The 21741-nt window shown below is 40.2% G+C and overlaps 1 protein-coding gene across 1 annotated transcript; it reads right to left on the bottom strand.

Moving 5' to 3' along the window:
- Window positions 1-1175: 1175 nt before the first annotated feature.
- Window positions 1176-20815, bottom strand: LOC138600944 (adhesion G-protein coupled receptor G6). The gene is made up of 25 exons (XM_069672507.1): window positions 20806-20815; window positions 19235-19359; window positions 18882-19119; window positions 17559-17834; window positions 16560-16657; window positions 16262-16323; window positions 16041-16089; window positions 15864-15889; window positions 14481-14635; window positions 14243-14395; window positions 14046-14119; window positions 13888-13955; window positions 12498-12643; window positions 10394-10598; window positions 10155-10320; window positions 7224-7370; window positions 7023-7148; window positions 5024-5145; window positions 4646-4914; window positions 4413-4527; window positions 4119-4197; window positions 3673-3874; window positions 3165-3266; window positions 1882-2046; window positions 1176-1309 (listed from the first exon to the last, which is right to left on the bottom strand). Exons 1-25 carry the CDS (start codon window positions 20813-20815, stop codon window positions 1176-1178), a joined length of 3312 nt encoding a protein of 1103 aa, XP_069528608.1.
- Window positions 20816-21741: the final 926 nt, after the last annotated feature.

Below are 21741 nucleotides of genomic sequence, written 5' to 3'. Positions count from 1 at the left end.
AATCCAGGCTACCTGTTGGAGACCCCTGTTCTTGTCAATAACATGGACGTTCAAGGTTTCATCTCCTGTATGAATCTTCTCTCAATATCACTGAAATAGGTTTAACTCTTGGTGGGTTTAATTTCTAGGTGACTATTAAATACAGGGTGAGAGCTCTCCACATTTTACTGTTGATGTATAATTAAAAACATGAAACAGAAACTGGAAATTAATATGCTACAATATTTCTTGTTAAGAATTTCAGATCTTTTTGTTTTCTGTGTTAATGTTACAGTTCACACATTTATGTTTTTACCTAATATACTTCATATGAGTTTATTAGTTTGTGAAATCCACCAACTATGAGTCAAAAACTGACCGCCAACCTCTGCTGGTCTAAAAATAGAAATAGGAAAGTTTACAGAACTAGTAGCTGTTGCCAGCCTTCTGTTCTGATGGTTTGCATTACATCGTGCAGATGTTTTATATGATACAGTAAATGTAAAAACACTGTTAGACTTTATGAGGAGAATTTCATGCAGCATGGACGTCAGTTCTGTCTCTGCGATGCTGCAGATCAAACCCAAACAAACCAAGTGGTATATTTAAGTATGTATGTTTAGTGACTATTTTGGACCGTCACATGTTTATCACCACACAGGTGTCAGAATCTACACAAGCGAGATAGCAGTCACACTCGGAGATGGTGTGCTAATCATCTCATGAAGTGATTAAAGAAGGATTGTACAATATTTTCTTAAGCTGCCGTTCACATTTTCTTACAGCAATCAAGTGAAGAAGGAGTAGAGGGAGGCTTCAATTTAAAATTTTTATTATAATTTTTTCATGCAAACTGTGTGGTACCATGGTTCATTGTCACCATGGCTCCACTCACCAGTTGCTTGGCAACCAACTCCTCCTTGGAACTGATGCAACTACTCATGTCTTCATAATTGCCGGCTCTTTTTCAATATTTAGCTAAAACAAATGACAATAGAATTGGATGATAAAATAATCTAATGACGCTGGCATACAACGGTGCTGCACAGTTACTATAAGCTCTACCCTGCATCTGTTACATATTGCCGAGGCTTTAAAGAAGCACAGTGTTTGCTAAAGCTGCTGTTTCAGTTTGAAAGCGCTTTGTGAGGGTTTCCTGGATGTGTGTTTTGAAATGCATATGTCGTGCATGTGGTTTATCTTTGTTCTTGCTGTAGCAGGTGATTCCTCCAGCCAGGTGTCGGGTTCATCCCCCGCTGGTGAGGCGCAGCTCCTGTACCTGAGGGGCTCCTCTGGGCTCGAGGGATAGCCAGGGAATTCACGAAAAAGCCTGCAAGATAATTAAACATCTGAGAACAATTTAGAGGTGTGAAAACCAGACATTTAGCATACGTGTGCCTGGGAGGTGGGGTTAAAATTAAATTGAACTGTCAGGTGGTGAGAGAAACCTTTAAGAAACCACAGTAATGTCCTTTTAGTTGTGTTTAAAGCTGCTTAATTACAAAGGCTTTCATGTAATTATTTAATGTCAGAGCAGTCTCATTAATGTATGCAGTGACCTTCACTGTGATGCTTGCAGCAGAGGGACTGTGATGTCTGACTAAACCTGTGATCATCCTCATCTCGTATGAAAGAGGCTGAATCTTAAGAGGAATTATAACTTTAAATTGTGACCTTAAATGTCGAACAATAGAAGAGGATTAAGGGATTCAGTACAAGTTTAATGTCAACAGAAGATACATCAGTGATGACATGAACTCCCTGAAACGTTTTGTGTAACTCGTTAAGGAATAAAATGGAAGCCTTTTATTGTCTCATTGAGACTTAGTATTGCGTGATATATACGAAGAGTTCTGACTGTAGATAGGATGTGAGCTGCTTTGGAGTGCGTTGTTTCCTCACCCAGGTTTGGCCTCTTGCAGGACGACTCTCTCTGGCTGGAGTCGGAGGAAGCTGACGTGCTGTCTGTGGAGCTGGACTTGACCGAGCGGACCGATGGCACAGAGGCTCTTGGAGGATTAGATTTGGGTTTGGCCACGACGCCTACTGATGCCGAGTTGCTCCACTCTGAAAGACAACACCAAACAGGTAATTGAGGGGGGGACCCTTTGTATCGTTCTTTGTAAGGAATTAACCTCAGGAGGAAACCTCTTTTTCTCTTACTTTCACAACATAGTGACAACACAAACCAAAACACAAATGGACAGACACAACTGTGACATAGAAGCACTGCATGGTACAGCTCGACTCCACTCAACTTGCTTTGAACCTTTTGTGTTTTTTGGCAATTAATTGGTCAGAGAGGAACGTCATTAGTGCAACACAGGACCCCTGCATAACGCTGTGTTTCTGTTATGTTAAAGCTACTCACACAGGTGGTACAAAAGCATTTTACAGACTACTAAGAGGCCTGTCTGCAGTTAGGTTGGAGGGTACAATCAGTTTTAAGGAAATAGTTAAAGGGGACATATTTTAGCTGTGCAATTGTCTATTATTCTAACGTGTTTTTGAATCACGTTGGTAAAGCTTGTTTAAAAGTTGTTTACATGTTTTAATTTTTCAGAGCCTCTCCTTCCTCCTGAAACAAACAAGCTGTTTTGCCTTTGGGGTGGGAAAGAGAGTATTTGGAGTGACCGTGTAGCTCCTCCCCCACGTGGGAACGCACGCGAGAGCAAGAGTGGCTACACTGCTGCACTGTCGCTCCAAAGTTGTAGAAAACATGGCTGCTCTAGGACCGGTTATTCAGCCTTATATGTACGAGCCAGAAACAGGAAGTATCGGAGTGGTAAGCTGAAATCTTGACAATGACTTGATTACAAGTTAGTGCGAGAAAGCAGCCTGAGGGGAATGACGGTGAATGACGATTGGTTGATTTCAGCGAAAGCAAGGTTCTACGTAGAAACCTGCAACTGTTCTGAACGGCCCATTTCAGAGGAGACCTTTTTAAACATTCTGGTAAAACACGGAATTATGCAGTTTTCACTTTTTCACTGTGAACAATAAACACCCCAAAATAAGAGAATATCACTTCAAAAGATATGGCCCCTTTAAAGTATGAGTAAAAGTTTCGAGTCGAGCTGATCCCGTACTGTGTGGAAAAAGGCTTCAGGCAGCATCTTAGGTTTCATTAAAACTAAATTGAGTGACTTGATGAGGTCACATCGTGCTACGTCTGGCTGTCGTACCGGAGTGCTCTTCAAGTCTGAAACGTCCAAAGCAGAGATGAATCCTCCACTGCCTCCTGACATTCTCCTTCATCAGACAGTGGAAGAGGAAGATGAAAAGTCCTGGAACATAAACAGAGCTGAGATAAGGTCGTGAACTTTGTAGGATAAGACCGGTTCTTGCTTGGTAGCTCTTTTGTTTTTAATTTGCACTTGAGCAAGGCATTTCTCCTCTAGAAGTAGAGAGTGGAGCGCTTCTGTTGCATCACTCTGAGATGAAAAAGAAAGGCCAGCCGAGGTAAAGGCAGTTGAGAAATAGTTGCATCATTCAGCCTCTGTTTGATTTTTTTCTTCTTATCTGCAAATTTTGTTGGTTTCTTTTGAACTGGGAGCGTGGATTGGGATGTTGAGGAAAACTCCATGTATGGTTGGCAAACGTCTTATTCTTCCTTTTTTATTTACTGGTATATCACCTGTGCATGCAACAAACCTTTTCATAGGAATAGTTCATATAAGCACAAACAATTACCTTGCAGGGAATTGAGTCCAGAGAAAAGGTACAGCAGAACTATTCTGGCTGGTCCCCAGGTAAAGAAACCAACAGTCCACGTTAGTCCAAGTAACAAGGTGAGACTGGCAACTCCCTTTAAGTCATGCATCAGTCCGCTGCGGGTCCCAGCCGGGCTGTTGGTTTGCATGTGGCGAATCTGGATCAGAACCACCACAAAAACCTAAATGGAGATTTAAGAAAGGTTGAGGGAAGTTCAGTTAGAGGAAAATATTACTGGGATTAAAGATAACTAGGACAGGCCCTCACATGGGAGGTTTATTCAGAGTCATGCCAAGCCAAAAAGTCCACAATGAAATCATCATATTTCAAGATGTACAGTATACACTATTGTGCCTACACATTTACCAGTAAAATAAACATAAGCCAGTGTTTTTGTAGTTTAAAACTTCGTTCAAATTATTTACCGCAATGTTGAAGAGAAAGATTAGTGCAGCATAGGCGACCACAGACACATAAAATGTCACGTCGTCCTGAAGCCAACAGCTGAGGGAACAGGAAGAAAAGAGGGAGTTAGTCAGAGGGAAAAGAAGTGATTGTAGGAGGAGAGGGGAGATTCAGTGGTCATTGTGGTCCCAGCAAATACACATTCTGTGGCAGGTGTTGCAGTTTCAGATACTTAAATGAAAGATGGTTGCGCTTGCAGTCGCCCTGACTCAAATTGAAGCCCCTGTGACTTGGAAAATGAACCAAAAGCTCACAAGTTGTCAGAGTTGTCCAATGGCTCGAGGCTAGGCTGAGCATCAGTGTAGAGGTGACTGCCGTACGCCTCTCTGTTCACAATGAGCACCAGAATGCAGATCGCCAGAGGGAGCCCTGAAGGGACAGATTATATACTTTTATAGTATGTTATAGCCTTAAAAATTAAAACTTGTTTTAAATGGACATTCCTTCAGAAACTCTCTGAAAGGTAGTTAGTTGAACAGACACTCACCCCATCCCAGAGCACAGAACTTGAGAATGTAAGACGGTACGTAGACGTTGAAGACTTTCACGAGCGCAAAGTACATGTTAACGGCCTCTAATCCCATCCAGGTGAATGACGCCAGGAGGAAGTAGTGCAGCATGGATGCTGCAGCCACGCAGAGGCCATATATACCCCAGGAGGACAACCAGGAGTTGACGAGAAACACCAGGTTCAAGCCCAGCAGCGCCAGGGAGAGGTTGATGAGGATCTGAGACGGGTAGTCTCGACGGAGCTTCCTGGGGAAATAAGAGATCGGGGAGGAAGACGAACGGTAAGAGAGCATTAAATAATTATAATAAGGTGGGAAATATTTATAAAATAACATCTCGGTGGTTAAGGTCTCACTCAAAAGCTGTGTAAGTGAGAACAGTGATTCCCAAGAACAATGATGAGACTCCACATCCAACGTAGGTGATAATGGTCAGGATCTGCTCATTTACTGGGTCCAACGGGGTCCTGGAGGCATCCTAGAAACACACACACAGATATGTAAGCATAAGTGCCACAAATTACTCACAAAGACACAGATTGTAAGTCACGTACAGTTATATCTGTAACTGCTCTTGTCCCTATGACCTCTACTATCTAAGTCCAAACCTTTAGCACTAGGTGAATCTGCAGCCCTACAATTTCAGAGTGCAATTCACCCTCTCCACTTAAACTACCGCCAAGATTTACTTTTGTCCGGTCCTCTTCTCTGTCTTATTCTCTTTTATGCTTCTCTGTCAAGGTCCCTCTCATTTTCTTTGCCTCTGCCGTGATGTCCATTCTCACAATACTAAACCTTCAGGGCTTACAGCGAGAAAGACGCGTCATAGGCAAAACAGACTTCTTACGGGGGATCGTACCCACTCAAGCTACGTCACATGAAACAAGAAGAGATATTTGCAGGATGGCGGGGGAATAAAAGAGGAACAATTCTCCCTCTGACAAATCAGAAAAGATGTTGAAGCTGTTATAATTGTGTTGTAAAATACAGACATAAGATTGCTTTTATTGGGCCACACAGCTGAAGTGAACACCCTGATACTTTTAGCAGTTATTACATACACCGATCAGCCACAACGTTGACAGGTAAAGTGAATAACATTGTTTATCTTGTTACAATGGCCCCTGTCAGTGGGCGGGATATGTTAAACAGCAAGCGAACATTTTATCCTTGAAGGTGATGTGTTGGAAGCAGGAAAAATGGGTAAGCGTGAAGATGTGAGCGACTTTGACAAAGGGCCAAATTGTGATGGCTAGACGACTGGGTCAGCACATCTCCAAAACTGCAGCTCTTGTGGGGTGTTCCCGCTCTGCAGGGGTCAGGACCTACCAAAAGTGGTCCAGGGAAAGAAAACCAGTGAACCGCTGACAGCGTCATGGGCGGCCGTGGCTTATTGAAAACAAGTCTGATACATAGAGGCCCCGCCTCGCAACTTAGAAGGCTTAAAGGATCTACTGATGTCTTGGTGCCGGATACCACTGCACACCTTCAGAGGTCTAGTGGAGTCCAGATTGACGGGTCAGGGCTGTTTTGGTGGCGAAAGGGGGACCTACAATATTAGGCAGGTGGTCATAATGTTATGGCTGATCGGTGTATAGAACAATGCAAGTTTGGCTTTCACGACACACAAATGATTTGTTACATTATGTGATTATTTAAAAGCAATATATTCAATATCAGATTAGATTAAAATGTGAGTTTCCTTCAATTACTTTACACAATCTAGTCTATAATAAAGAATAAGTGCCAAACTCAGTGACTGTTTATGGTCAAACTTTGTTAAAGATTAGTTTTTTAGACGTTGTGCATCGAGCGCCCTCTGCTGGTAAAACCTGAGTTTAACAGCTTTCCTTTGTCTGGAACCTCCTTGCTTTTACAACTACCAATAATACTGTTAGTAGCACTGCCACTACTATTACATATAACATTTAACATAACATATAGCATTTAAATGTGCCGTTGTCCCTCTGCAAACATGCGGCGCATACCAGAAGAACTCCAAAGTGTGTGAGATGATCACACAGGCATGTCGTGTATTCTGAGCTGCTGTTGTGTTTCCTGCAGCCGTAGTCGTCCCAGCCTCCGTGTCCGTCTACATGACGACACATTAATCGCATTCATTCAGAATCACACAGTTCATCCAGCATTAATAAAACAATGAAAGAGTACTGAGCATTTAAATCAGGACCTACTGTTTTTATTGAAGTTCCAGTACACACACTGGACGTCCTTGTGAAGCTTTATCATGAAATTTAAATGCTTTTGTTATTAAAGGGAATTACAAACTCATTCATTCATTGTATTGCAGCAGTGTAAGCATCATGATCTATATCTATACAGGACAGCTGATCCTACGGTATTGGGTATTAGATGTTGGAGTGTAACTTTCACATCTTCGTCCAGGTCTTTGATTGGAGAGCTGGCATTGGTCACACTTGCTGACACCACGAACGTGTTGAGGATCGCCCCCTTTTGGCTGGTCTGGAAATAAAACTGTTTAATATGACATATTCATGTTTCTAATAGACTCTCACATTTTTCCTCTACGTAATATACCTTGAAGAGCATCGGGATGCCAAAGAACTGAAACGTAACCCTCGGTGGGCTCTGGTTGGAGCTGTGCTGTGGGAAGCTGTGCTGCAGGACAGACGGCAGGGAGATGAAAGCCACGGTGCCGTTTAAGGGATACCTGTTGATGAAAATCTAAAACACAGAGACATTATTAACTCAGATGCTTTGATTAACAGTAACACACAAAGATTCTCCAGATTCAGAGCTGAGCGGACTGTCTGTGTCTAGATTATGAGTGAAAAGGTTGGAACAAAAGAGTTTAGAAGTGAATGACATTACTTGTTTAAGTGCACATAAACTTACAAAATCCAAATATTGTTCAAACTTAGGAAAGATTTTTCAAAAGACATAAATATTACACGTGTATCAAAGAAATGCTTAAAGTCGAGGTGAAATGAAAAATGTCATTTTAATCCTTTTAGATCACATCCCCGCTAATATTGTGCATCTATTTAACAATATAGGCCAAAAAAATTTAGAAAATCCATTTCTTCGTCTTCTTATATCAAAATCTGATTATTTTTTTCTCCCAGTAAAACAAAATTTCATGCGTGCTTACGTAAGTTAGCACCAAACAATTTCAACCAATCAATCTGCAACATTTAGCGGCAGAGCACCAAGAACGCTCGGTCAGTTAGCTACTGTGCTGTGGAGAACGTCTGTCTACACCCACTTCTCAACGATCAAATCCCTCTAATGATATGTCCCGCCTGCACGTCCTGTTTCACTCAGAAATACGTCACGATACGGAAGCTAGATACTTTTGAAATGCCGTTTCATCTCGAGTTTAAGAAATCCATAATACAGCTCCTGCTCCAAATGTTCCCTGAGTCAGCATCTCTCTCTACATGTCATGGCCAGCCCAATCCAGATGTGAACCCCATTGAAAACCTCCTGAATGTGATTCGAACAAAGAATAGCTGGCTGAATTTATACGCCAAGGGTGGCATAACGTCAGCAAACAGCAATGTGAAAGACTGTTGGAGAGCATGCCAACATGCATTAAAGCTGTAATTTAAAAGCAGGTTATTCCACCAAATATTGGTTCCTGAACTATTCCTAAGTTAAAACATTAGTATTCTGTTGTTTACACATGAATATGAAATTGTTTTCTTTGCATTATTCTAGGGATGCACGATATTACCGGCACGTTATCGCTATCGGCTGATATTGGCTTAAAATGAACTATCGGATATCGCTCAACACGCCGATATCCGCCGATATAATTAACCGATAAAATAATGGGCTGCTGCATACTTGATTAAATGCCCGACCTCGGCGCAATGTCCCCGGCGCGAAGAAGACCTGCGCGGCGCAGCGTGATGACGGCACGTGTGTCTACCTGCAGCATGAGAGAGTTAGAAGCCAAAATGTCCGTGGTGTGGAAGTTTTTCAAAGTGTCCGAAATAGATCGCAAAACTGCTATTTGCAATGACTGCTCAGCTTCGGTGATGCGAGGAGGAGCCAAGGCAAAGTCTTTCAACACTACAAACTTGATTAACCATCTCAAGACCCGTCACCCCGACCGTTGTAACAAATGTGATAAGAGTATCACCATTATACTGTACGCTAATTCCAATGCAGAAGAGAGTTGATGATCTCTGCAATTAGGTGTGCGGGAAAAAATATCGGTATCGGTATCGGTAATCGGCTAAATGAGTTGTAAAATATCGGCATATTGGATATTGGCAAAAAATCTAATATCGTGCATCCTTACATTATTCAACGTCTGAAAAACACCTTTTTTGCATCTTTTTATCTATCTCTAACCAGTCGTAATTTTCTGCAAATAAAAGACCCAAATGAGAATATTTTATCTGGAAGTCGTGACAAATGTTTACAATAAAACAACAGTTCATTTGACACAAACCTATAAATGGAAGAACCAAAACATATTTTGCAGTTGTCTCTGCTTCAGTGCAGAGTTGGAACAAGATGATATAGAATATATAATAAGCTGTTGGACAATGTAGAGTAAGCTTATTTTTCCAATGTTAAAGCTGCTTAAAAGGAAATGCAAGAGGAAAACTAGATGCTATGATGGCAAGGGGATAAACTTCAACTGCTTTAGTAGCAGCTTTCCATATATAGCTGTTTATATTTGTTTAACCAGGCAAAAAATATAGCCAAACTTTAACTAGTCTCTTCACTATATGGGGTGGATTGTAGCTCAAGGATAGATGGTAACTCAGTCATGTACAGGCTGCTGTACACAGTCATGATGTAAACATGCAAACTAGAGATAGACTGATATGGTTTTTTTCAGGGCCGATACCGATTATTAGTAGTCAGGGAGGCCGATTACCGATATTTGGAGCCGATATTCATCTGCAGTAAAAAAATATTTGGGGTAAGAATTTTGAATAATACAAACTCCAACACTTAACTTTGTTTAAATGCCTTTAAGCATATGTTCATTAAACAAACAAGGGTCAGCAGTATCTCTTATAAAGTTAACTGAAAATGTAAATAAATAAATAAATAACTTCCTGAAGTTTTATTAAGTAAATAAAAGAAAGTTAAATAAAATTTGCAAAGAAATGAACTTTTTCTCCTCTCCGCCGTGTGTGTGAGCACTCTGCACTCTTATCGGCCGTCAGATAAAAAAATAAAAAAATAAAAAAAGGCCGATGCCGATATGCGTCAAAATGCTGAATATCGGCGCCGATAATCGGTCTATCCCTAATGCAAACACAAACATATTTATACCAGTTGTATCCCTGATCATATAGAGCCATAACTGATTTATTTTGTATAAGAGCATTATGTAATATGCTAGCTTATCTTCACCAGAGCAGTTAAAAGTGATGTTAATGTCTTTAACATCATGTCGCTCACTGAACAATGAATTAGTTTTTTGTTGGATCGGACAGATTGAGGACATTTGTTGGTTGTTATTGTCGTTACTTTACAAACCTCAGGCGTTGTGCCTACGCGGTGAGATTTCACCCCGAAAGTCAAACTGTTAAACTGTCCGGGAACCACATCCACCACTGAGAGAGCAATGGCCGGAGCAACCAGGGTAGAGGAGCCCTCGTAGCCCACCATCGTGTCCCCCACTGCTTCTGTGATATTCAGGATACTGAGGAGGAAGAGAGAGGAGGGGTCATCAGAAGTCAAACATTTTGATTTTATCTCCAGCCGTCCATCCTTACGTGTTAGTAAAAGGCAACAGGTCGCTGTCAGACTCCAGGATGTCCGAGATGATGTTGATGAGAGCTTGGCCCAGGTTTGGAGTGACCACGCTGAGGTTGAGGATGTCCTCCAGCTTGTTGAGGACTGTGGCCAGCTCCTTGTAGTTTAAGGTGGATTGGTTCTTTAGTAAGCTCACAATCATCTCAATGACGTCCAGCGCATTCCCTGGAGACAGACGATACAACATGTGAAATAGTTTATCTTGTTGTGTTGTGACATTTTTACTGGTTTGTTTGAACCCACTGATGAGCAGCAGGGTTTAGAACATTGTTTATGATAAAGTCAAACTGAACAGTCCCCTGTTTTATTAAAGACTTCATCCAATATGCGATATACATTCTCAAGTGTTGGAAAAACTCCTTTTCATTCTGACTTTGCGTACTTCAGTTTTTTACCTTTTCTTTGGATCTTTAAATCGACATTTTGAACCATAAATTTGGGATTTAATGTTACCAAGTTATTCGTCAGTTTATTACTACAACATAAGACAGAGACATGGATCGTGTAACAGACCGGGAGTGACTTTGACGTGGTCCAGATCAGGGATGGTTTCCACCACTAGAGAACAGTCTTCCAGGTCCGGTGCCATCCAGTGTGTACCGAGGCAAAGTTTACTGGTGAGAGGACAGCAGAGGAGGGCTTGAAAAACCTTTGTGAACGGAGTTCCGACTAAACATTGTAAATCTAATCTTATATTTATTTTACAAGCTAGGTATCTTGTATTTATAACAGGGCTGTCAATCGATGAAAATATTTAATCGCAAATTAATCGCATGTTTTTTACCTATAGTAAATGTACCTTAAAGAGATATTTTTTAAAGTTTTTAATCCTCTTATCAGCATGGGAATGGACAAATATGCTTCCTTTATGCAAATGTATGTTTATTATTAGTGCGACATTCCAAAACAATGACAAATACTGTCCAGAATATTCTGCAGAATAACCCCAAAGGTACTGCACTCTCAATAAATATGCTGAATTGCACATAAATCTGAAGCAGCGGCTGCACCGCGGCAAAATGTATGTAGCGGAATCATTGCCGGTGGTAACTCAGTTCACTTCGACAGTAAATACAAATAACTAAGCATCGCTTCCTGATTTCTCAAACTACGGGGCGGGTCGAGGGTCATAATAATAGAACGTCTACCTTTTGTATTGCTACTTTTTTGTAGTCTTTTGTTTCTGTTTGTGTGGTATGATTTTGCTATCTACAGTCTTAGTTTGGCAGAACATGCATCTCTTAAACAACTGCTAGTGTGCTAGATATCAGACAGCTGGGAGGATGTTGATCTTAGAAATAATCAATCTATTAAATCCCCTAATTAGTGACACCGACCCTCTGACTAATGACTTTACAGGGCAGCCTCCTCCCGCCCATGAGCAGCCATCAATAAGTATTGTCAGGCTGAGTCAACACAAAGAAGGAGTCCTGAGTACAGTGTGATAGCTGTGTAAATATCTACCAGTAAAAGTAATCAGTACCCGCATAGGCCTGTATTTAGTCATTTGTTAAATGTATGTTGATAACAAGCTAACTGTGTGCACTATTCATGTACTAGAGGTCATGAGTTCAGCATTAAGTAACAGTAGTAAGCATAAACATGTCCATGAAAGGATACAATCTACATACAGATGTTTACATACTTTAGAGCTTCATATTTATTCATTTAGTGGGATTATTGTTTGTTTTTGCTTCCATTTGAAATCAACAAAGAAGAGAAGAAGAGTTATGGTCAAAAAAATACAAACTCAGCTCAGATAGTAATCACTGAATAAACTGAGTGCTCACCAGTGTCTTGTGGCGTAGCGTCGAGGGTTTTTTGGGCACGGCTGAGTAGCATTTTTTCCTCCTAAAGTGGCGGGCCACTCAAACAGGCCTTTCCTCGTCAGGTGGGTTTGTGCAGCGCACGTAAATATCACTTACCAAGGGAGACAGACACAGAAGTGGAGAAAAGGAGGAGATTAAATTATTAAAATATCAGTATAAAATTATGTCCCTCTTTCTTTTTATAGAGTAAAATATAAATTATGTCATCTTAAATAAAAAGTTAAGTGGACCATACATATGCGGCTTATCTGAATGTCCTGGGTTTCTATGGAGATGGATCCGTTGTCATAAGGCATCAGCAGCAGGGCTCTTATCAGCTCTTCCATTTCATGCGTCTCTGACAGCGACATCGTGCACTGCACCCGGAAAACACAGCTCTCTCTGCAGACAATAAAAGAGATAATTATGGCAGTAAATGAATATGTTTGAGGAATTAATTAAAGCTAAATTGAACCATAATGTCCAACTCAAATTAGCATTCAGTGTAACAAAGTAAATACATCTGATAAGCAGCGCATTATACTGGTTCTGTTTAATTAGTTTTACAACTCCATTTCTTCATTTTTCTACGATTTAATTTGTTCCTGATTAAAGTGAAATTGTGCAGAGCGACACAAATCCGTACCTTGAAATTCTGTGTGCAAATACCTGGAGAAGAAGAAAATTTTGAACCAAGCTTTAAAACTGGAGGAAATAGTGGATGAATTCAATTTTAGATTTTGTATTTTATTCCAGTGAAATACATGTTTTTATTGTTTAGTTACATTTCTTTTTCCACCTTTACCTATAATAAAAGTATAAAGTACTGCAACAAAAAGTCAACCAGTCAAAACCTTCAATGTTAAAAATATAGTTTGGAGATTTCATGCATAGAGAGACAGGAATGATTCATACCTCCACTACGTCTGTGCATTAACAATGGAGCTAGAAATGTTGATTAGCTCTGCCTAGCATAAAGACTTGAAGCAGGGGAAACAGCTAGCCCACTTACTTCAGACGTGTGTTTTATGAGGAGTTCTGTGCTGTTAGGTAAGGGATAATGCACAGTAAGTCAAAGTTTGGACACATTTTCTCATACAAGTGAAAGGGAAAGTGTGTCCAAACTTTTGACTGGTAGTGTATATCCTGTGGAGTCCCACAAGGCTCCATCCTGGGCCCCTTTCTCTTCTCAATCTACATGCTTCCTTTAGTTAAAATTATCCAAACGTTCAAAAATCTCCTACCACTGTTACGCTGACAACACTCAGCTCTATCTCCCCATGAAACTAATCAGTCAGATCTTTAGTAAGGGCAACGACCTTGGCATGAAAACTTATCAGGGTACTTCCCAAAATATTTAACTATTCCCAAGAGATATATCAGGTTGCAGAACCTAAAAGCTAAATCCTTATCGTCATCCTAAAGATGCTCATACAAGTCATTGGAGCTTGGAAAGAGCTTCCATTGTGACTTGAGAGTAATTTTTGGTTCACTTACTTCATCTGAGTTTGAGAGGTTTGACTGCCGCTTGAGACGACGTCTGAAAGTGAGATCAGTTTTTAAGTTAATTTGTTTATGTGCATCACGATGTCTGATATTTCTTGAAATAGATGGGTAAGGTGTGGCAGCTGCATTGTACACCATACTTGCGTTCTTGTGGGAGCATCTGGAGGTCAAGCACGATCATCATGTCATCGGGCAGACTGGAGTTGAGCTGTGGAGAGTCAGAGGCGGCAATTATAACAGGTAAAGCCTAATCAGTGCTTCACTGTTATAACTAATAGAGTTATTCTGTCAGACCTACCCAGGTGGAAATAATCTGTTCTGGATCATAGCTTCCTGTGATGGAAACATTCACCCTGACCTCAAAATACAGCTCTGCAGAGGAGATCCAGACAAAATTACCACTTCACATGAGGCATTCAGTCAGACACAGCTTAAATAATTCCCCTAGTAATGCATCAAAAAATGTATCCAGTGACTGTGAATGATCAGGCTGACCCGAAACACCTGTAGGGCCTGCTGTGGAGCTGGTTGTTGTGGCTGCACTGGTAGAGGTACTTGTGGTAGTGCTAGTGGTGGTAATGGGTAATGTTGTTGTTACTGGAGAGGTCACCACATCAGGGGGGCTGGTGGTGGTCGCAGTGAAGCTTTCTACAATTAAAAGCAAATATTCAGGTGAGCCAGATTCAGTTTACTCATATTTACACACATCTGCATGTTGTGAAGTATTTCCTACCGACAGGTGTGATGTGTATGCTCGCTGGATCTGCCCACAGTTGTAGCTGACCGCCGGGGCAAGTGTAGGGTTTCCTGAGGTCAGTGTACATCTCTGTTTGCACAGTGGCCACATCCAAAGGAGGGATAACGTTTATATGAACCAGGCAGTGAAACCTACAGAAGAGACAGAGTTTTTTTAACTGTGTTCTCCTGCAGTGGATCCCATATATTCTGACCTGTGACTCCCCTCCTTTGTGAGCAACCACAGACAGATTTTTCAAGTGAAAGTAATGATGAAATGTTTGCTGTCCTGTCCTGTTTGGGATTTATGCATTTATAACTGTAGATAGCTTCACTCTTCTTCATTTCACTCTGGCTTACTTTAAAATAATGTGGTTTGTTTACAGAACTCAGATCCCAAGAGTTTTCACAATTTGGTCATTTAATGCGACAATTTCAAAGTCTTCAAATCAAAAACAGTTTCTTCCCATTTATTATTAGATATTTGCGTATAGATATACACTACCAGTCAAAAGTTTGGACACACTTTCCCATTCACTTGTATGAGAAAATGTGTCCAAACTTTTGACTCGTAATGTATTTTCTAATGCAAGGAATTTTCTTTATGCTATAAACTGTTTATACAAAGAGGGAGTAGCCAGTCCTTATCCTTTTACGTCTCTTTCCTGGTTGACTAGACATTGTGGTAGCAACTTGTCCATCATAGGTAGTCTCGCCTTAAAACATAACCTGCTGCATTGTTGATTTTACTCTAAATGGGAGAATTATTTGCTAAATTAGGACCATGCAGTGTTGAAGAAGACTTGAAACTAGTGATTGCGATCATGAACTCAATAGGAAAAATGTTTTGGGGGCAATAAATCAAGTGAGAAATAGAGACATCTTCTCATCTGGTTTCATGCAATCGAGCTTCTTTTTGCAACCAGTGGAGTCGCCCTCTGCTGGCCATTAGAAATACACAGGTTTAGTGTACTTTCGCATCGGCTTCCCTTTTATGAAAGCAATAGGCTATAAATTTGTCTTGCATCCTATAGTTGCCCATCTTATTGCCCAGCCATTATCAGCCCTAGGGGTGGGACAAAATATCGATATGGCAATATATCGTCGTCCCAATTATCAAATATCACTATTTTAATTTAAAAAAAATTCATCACTCCAAACAGATCTTCCTGACAATTTGAGTCACTGCATCATTGTTTATCTCAGTTTGTGTAAAAATCCCAGTTGCAGTGAATAATGCATTAATTCTGCACATTTTGTTTTATTCAGTTAATCAGATATCGTGATGTATCATTATGCTATTACTAACCCTCTATGAGGCTATATACTATATAATAAAACCTCAATCATAAGGTCAAACTGTCAACCTGAACCATGTTACCTGTCACTAGATGGAGCCCATCGCACCTGAAGAATAAAAGACACATAGTTACACAAAATTGACCAAAATGTGCTAAATTTAAGCTCATGATGAATAAATATTTTACGTTGTTTTAATTAGTGTTTGATTAAAATCAGTAGAAGTGATGGTTGATGAAGCTAAGTTGTTCTTGCTTACCAGCCCGTCTTCAGGTGATGTTTTAACATCACTCTCTTCTGAACTGGATCTGTGTGAGACATTAGAGAAACACATTATGCTTCTGGCTTACTGGTTCCCTCTTCCTGTTATACACTATAAAATAAGTTTAACTGATGTGACACAAAATGACATTCATAGGTATTTTATTGAATTATATACGGTCAGTGATGTAAGGGTCGTAAACGCAGATCTTCTCTTACCTGAGTACTTCAAACACAGACACTCGGGGTAAATACATGCTGCTTGGGAGCACCTTTCTGAGCTGCAGGAACAACAAACAGCAGAGAGCAGTTACAGCCACTGAGATTTACTGCACCTGTGCAATACAACACAATCTCTCCCAACAGCCTTAAAAGAGATTTGATACATGACATTTTGTCGACATACGCAAGGTTTAACAAGAAGTGTTTCAGTGTTCAGAGTGAATACAGAAGACTTTTAGGACAGACTTTAACATTAAATTGAGAACATCTTTGTCTCTCTGTTTGTGTTGTTTACCCATTTATGCGCGATGTCTCTGGCTTTGTAGAGCTCTGTTTTGTTCCCATCAAAACGCATAATGACAAACATCAGTCTCAGCTTGTAGAAGGACCATTCTGCCAAAGACGGACAGACGGATACATACATGTAAATTGAAAAAGGAACAACTGAAACATTTACCAATAAAATGCATTAAGAAATATACAAGATAAGAAATGGAAAACATGATGGAAACATTTTTATAGTATTTTCTCGCATGTTTAATTTCTAGATTTTCTACCAAAAATTGTGTTTAACTGGAAAAAGAAAACTTGAGTGAAGATGTGTTAAAAATTCAACAATTTAGTTTCAGACTTACTTCTTTCATTGTGACGACAAACTGCTGACCTTTTTATTTTATTGTGAAGGGACTTTCAAATACTTGGCTTAAAAAAGTCTTGTGTAAAGTAAAATCTATACTTTGATTTAAATACTTAGCACATTTTTATGTCTTACCTTTACTGTAATAATGTTTTATAGACTTAAGTGATAAACTTCACATGAAAATAAAGGTGCCTAGAGAAAGCCTAGAAAAAAACGTACTTACTTAATTAACCCCAGGTTCCAGCTTTGCAGGTAGAAAATAACAAGCTATGACAGCTGTGTAATTAATGCTTTGTTTTTTATGTTATTGATCATAGAATGACTTCTGTATTTACTTTACTGACAAAAAGAGCGGGTGTCAATATTTAATCTGAGGGCTGAGGACGTAAAGTAAATCAAAGGCAGCCACAGAGGCTCCAGCTGACGTAGGAAAAAGCTGTCAAACGCTCGATAAAACTGACAGACTGCATTAAAGTGAATTACTGACTGATGTAAAAACACCGTGGGAGGTGGTGAAGGGAGAAACTTGACACTTGCAGAACTGGCAGTTTCTTAGGTGAATTTAGACTTCATCAAATTTGATACATTTTATGTCAGTTAAAAAACACCAGCGAGTTTATAGTCCAGTAAATGTAAAGGTTCCCTTTGGCTCACCACACTGCAGGCTGGGATCAGAGGGCACGGCACAGATCCGACTGTCCCAGTTGTCTGGTTCCCACTTCACCAGGTCCCCCTCTGCACATTTCAGTGATGTCACTTCCTGTTCCCGACCCCATAGCCGAAACTGAGATAATTTGCCCAACAGAGTGGTGAATGGAATAATCTTGATATTCCCGTCGACCAGGAAGTGCGACGCACCCAGAGTGAGAGTCCCGTTGGGGGCCAGTTTGCGACATGACGGGGTAATGGAGGGAGTTTCTACATTGTGAGCTAGGAGAGAAGACAGCAGGGGAGCATGGCACAAAGGAGGGTCAAATAATAAGGAAAGTTATCACAGTTTGAAACAGGAACATCCAACACTGTTCGGCATCCAAAACCAAAGAGCTAAATGTCAAGAGACAAATCATTTCCAGATACTTAACACTGAAATGGCAACATGCTTAACATGTAAATGTTTCCTGGTGACAAATGGGACATGTGGACTTGAGGTTCATGTGTCCCTGTCCTTTACTAAATGATGGATCTGGCCTGTATTTAATTAGGGTTGCACAGATCCAATACGCCAGAATGCTAACGTTGCCAATACTAACCTTATTAAGAAAGACAGAAGATGACCGATCCACATTAACAACAGCTCCTTTCATGTTTATGTGATTCTTTGTTTTACTTTGTGTTCTTTGGTAGTTTTGCTATCAGTCACCGTAAATTGGCTAAATGCCAACAAAGTATTAAAAGTCACAGTAACCCTCATGTTACATTATGTTACCTCATGTTAAATCCATGCAGTTAAGTTTTAAGAGGCGGTATTGTGCTGTTTCACATTTTAAGACATATATATAATGTTACAATGTTGGATGTCCAGACTAAACATGGGTGAAGTTTCAAATCTGTAGGTAAAAGTATGTTGGAGTAATCCCCAGGCTTCTCAGCTCCGTCTGCAGGCTGCTGTGAACTGTCTACACGCGTCACTAAGTTTAGCCTTGGAGAGCTGGCCAATGAGAAGAAAGTGGCCTTGTAGGGAGTTTTTTTTTACCATAAATTATGCTAAGCTACTCCACAGGTATCACAGAGTAAAATATGAAGCTTGAGATTAGCATAATACCCCCCCTTTAAAGGTTTAAAATACGGGGGAAATAGAGCAGTGTATCAGATGCCCCAAGTTTAGGTGTCAGAAAGAGAATCAGGAGAATAAAAGCTGGATCCAACACACAAATTAACCCTCTATCTTCCATGTAGACTTCCAAGTGTAAGTGTTGAGTATTTCTGAGGATTATTTTGTTGCCAAAGAGTTCAGAAACGTATGTCTTTGTAACCCACCTGCTGTGATTTCCACCAGTTCACCATCAATGTACAGAGCAGGTCTGTCTTTAGTGTGTGTCCAGGTCAGACACAGGGAGTGCCACTGTGACACATGAAGTCTCATCTCAGCGGTGGTCCACTCCGTCCCAAACAACCACACCACCAATAGACCCTGCTTTCCCCCAAAACCCAGCTCGGCGTACTGAACGTCCGGGTGACGGTACATAAAGGCCGTCCATGGTGAGGAAGTCACGTCCTAGACATGGTGGATGAAGTAATATCCATCACTCAAAAACTCATTTCATCCACATACATACAGAAAAAGTTAACCTATCGGGCTGTGCTAAAAAATGTACATTTATCAAGAATACCTCAAACTTGAGGCTGAAGCAGACCGTGAACTCCTGCAGGGCGGGGATGGAGACCCCAGGCTTTAGTCTCCAGTGGCTGCACCCGGGGTTAAAGTCGGCCACGTTGCCCCATAGACTGAGCAAAGCTGTCAACAAAACACTTATACAATAAATCAATAACATACAGCAAACAAAAGAAGATCTATAGATATAAAACCCTTTGTGGCTCCAGAGGTAACTAATTGAAGTCTGATAAATATCCTCATGTGATGTCACGTGAGGCCGCCCCGCCTAAGGTGTCCAGTAGTTTGAAATGAAGAACAATCCCTGGGTGTGGAGTTTGTGCATCAACTCTGCTTGAAGCTACATTAGCCACTGCTAGCATAACAGTAAATCTCCAACTCAACTCTAAATTAACTGTTGGTTGTATTGTGGGTAATGTAGGCAACAGGTTTAAACAAGGAAGAAGACATTTCTAATATAAAAGGCAATATCTCTAGTTAATAATTTTGAACACTAGAACAGTGGACAACTTTAATAGGAGATATAACCTTTCGTATTTGCACAACTGAACTGATTACATAGAAAAACCTGCAGTTTAAAGTTGGTAAGACAAGAGGAACTGCACTCTTTGCAGGTTATTTGAGCTGTAAGTGAAATGATATGACTGACACACAGACTTACAAAGGTGCTGATTTTGACATTTAACACCTAATTCATAAAAATCTGCATTTTCATTGGATTAAAATTGCTCAACACAACTTCTGTTCAGCCCTGAACCTTGCCTAACAACACTGACACAGAATCGACCAGTCAGGATTAATCTAGCATTAAATTTATATTTAACAAAATGCATATAAAAAGTTTGGATGTAATCTTTTTTTGTTTTGTTTACATTGACATCAAGGAGAAAAACCAGCTGTTGTTTTTGAAAAAAAATGTGGGATCTAGTCTATGGAGACACAAAGGCAATTAAAGACAACAGATGGCCGTCAGGTAAATTGGTTTACTTATTATAACTCTCCTCATTGGTTTCAAGCGTTTGACCTTTAATCTATAACTTAGAGAGACCATATATGTACATGCGTAACCACATAGTGTTTAACTACTGTGTTTGTTTAAGATATTCTTGACTTATTTACAATCAACACAGTGACTTTCACACCACGCAGGATGTAATGTAAAAGATAAACAGTTAAGAGGGAGAAAGGAGAGGGGCAGTTGTTTTCAATCTTGTCTTATTCCTTTAACATATTTTATAAAACTACTATAGAAACATCTTGACTTAAACAGTTTGGATAATCATCTTACGTTCCTACCTCTCTCTGAAGTGGAGGCAGGGCTGCTCAGCAGAGACAGAGTGAAGAACAAATTCAGGAATTTCTGATGAAAAATCATCTCTAACCTGGAAAAAGATGTGTTAGGTTAGTTTGGTTTCTTCATATAAGATCACATTTTAAATTTAAATAACTTAAACAACAAACATAATGGAAAAAAAAAATAGAAGACTGTATTTATTTGTTTAAAAAAGAGGATTCGTTTTTTTCCCCTTTAAAATGCAGCTGTCAAGTAAAAAAAAAAAAAGTACTTACCTGCATACATGAATGATCACTAAAGCAAAGGTGATTATCAGGTCTTGACAAGAGTCACAATAACAGAGACATTAAATACTGCTGAAGATTCAAAGTACCTCATGAAGGATCATAAGAACCACACAGCTGCCTCTGCAAACAGAGACTGTGCGACTGTGGAGCAGAGACTTGTGTTTGCTAGCTGTGGTCGGTCCTCTCGTGTTATTATGTGTGTCTGCACCTGTGTGCAGGTGAGAGAGACAGTTGAGACACAGAGGAGGGTGTACATGGTCAATATCATCTTTCCAGTTGATCTAATGAAAGTCCTGCGACAAGTTTTTAACTGCTTAAACAGACTGAAATGGACACTGATGTCTCTATATGACCTGCAAAAGCAAACAAGCCCATCAACAAGAAGGTTGACTATTTCTATACTTATTCTTAATCTCTGTTATTGCTGCGGCCGGGTCGGAGCCAGACGAGGCGATGAATCACACGCTGCCAAAATGGCCCTGTTAACATTTTCTACAGCAAAGATTTGAGCGAGTGATGTATTTGACCGTTCAAAGACAGCCGCTTGGGATTTCTGTTTTGTCAGAATACACGACTTACGCATGTATAGAACAAGAGATAAGAGTAAGAGGTACTGCTTCGTCCACAGGGGTCACAAAGATCCTCACTGTCGCTTTGAAGTTCAAATTAGAAGTATTAGACTCCCACACAGAGACATCATAAAGCTACAGCCTCTTTTAAAGCTCACATAAAATCAGCACTCTGACCTTTACTTGATGGTACCTGTGTTTCTGTGTAATAGAACTGTGTTTGTAAAGCAAGTAACAATAAGAGAGGCCATCGGTCTTTCCGAGATTCATAAATAAATGTCTGTTAAGTCACTATCGCTGAATGAGGTAACACAATGGTGATTGAGCCTATGGCCCACTGATGAAAGCCTTTGCA

Source organism: Semicossyphus pulcher, unplaced genomic scaffold (genome assembly GCF_022749685.1).
Source record: "Semicossyphus pulcher isolate SPU_LCO1_2020_fin unplaced genomic scaffold, fSemPul1.0.p SCAF_10, whole genome shotgun sequence".
Lineage (NCBI taxonomy): Eukaryota > Metazoa > Chordata > Actinopteri > Labriformes > Labridae > Semicossyphus > Semicossyphus pulcher.
The sequence above is the reverse complement of the archived record's forward strand: the minus strand, read 5'-3'. Positions and strand labels throughout refer to the sequence as shown.

Bases quoted from the DNA above. Each gene is read 5' to 3' on its own strand.
- LOC138600944 (XM_069672507.1), bottom strand. The intron at 15,890-16,040 runs GTAAGCAAGAAC...TTTATTCTTCAG, and splicing joins CATCACCTGAAGACGGGCTG to GTGCGATGGGCTCCATCTAG. The intron at 3,875-4,118 runs GTAAATAATTTG...ATCTCCATTTAG, and splicing joins TCTTTCTCTTCAACATTGCG to GTTTTTGTGGTGGTTCTGAT.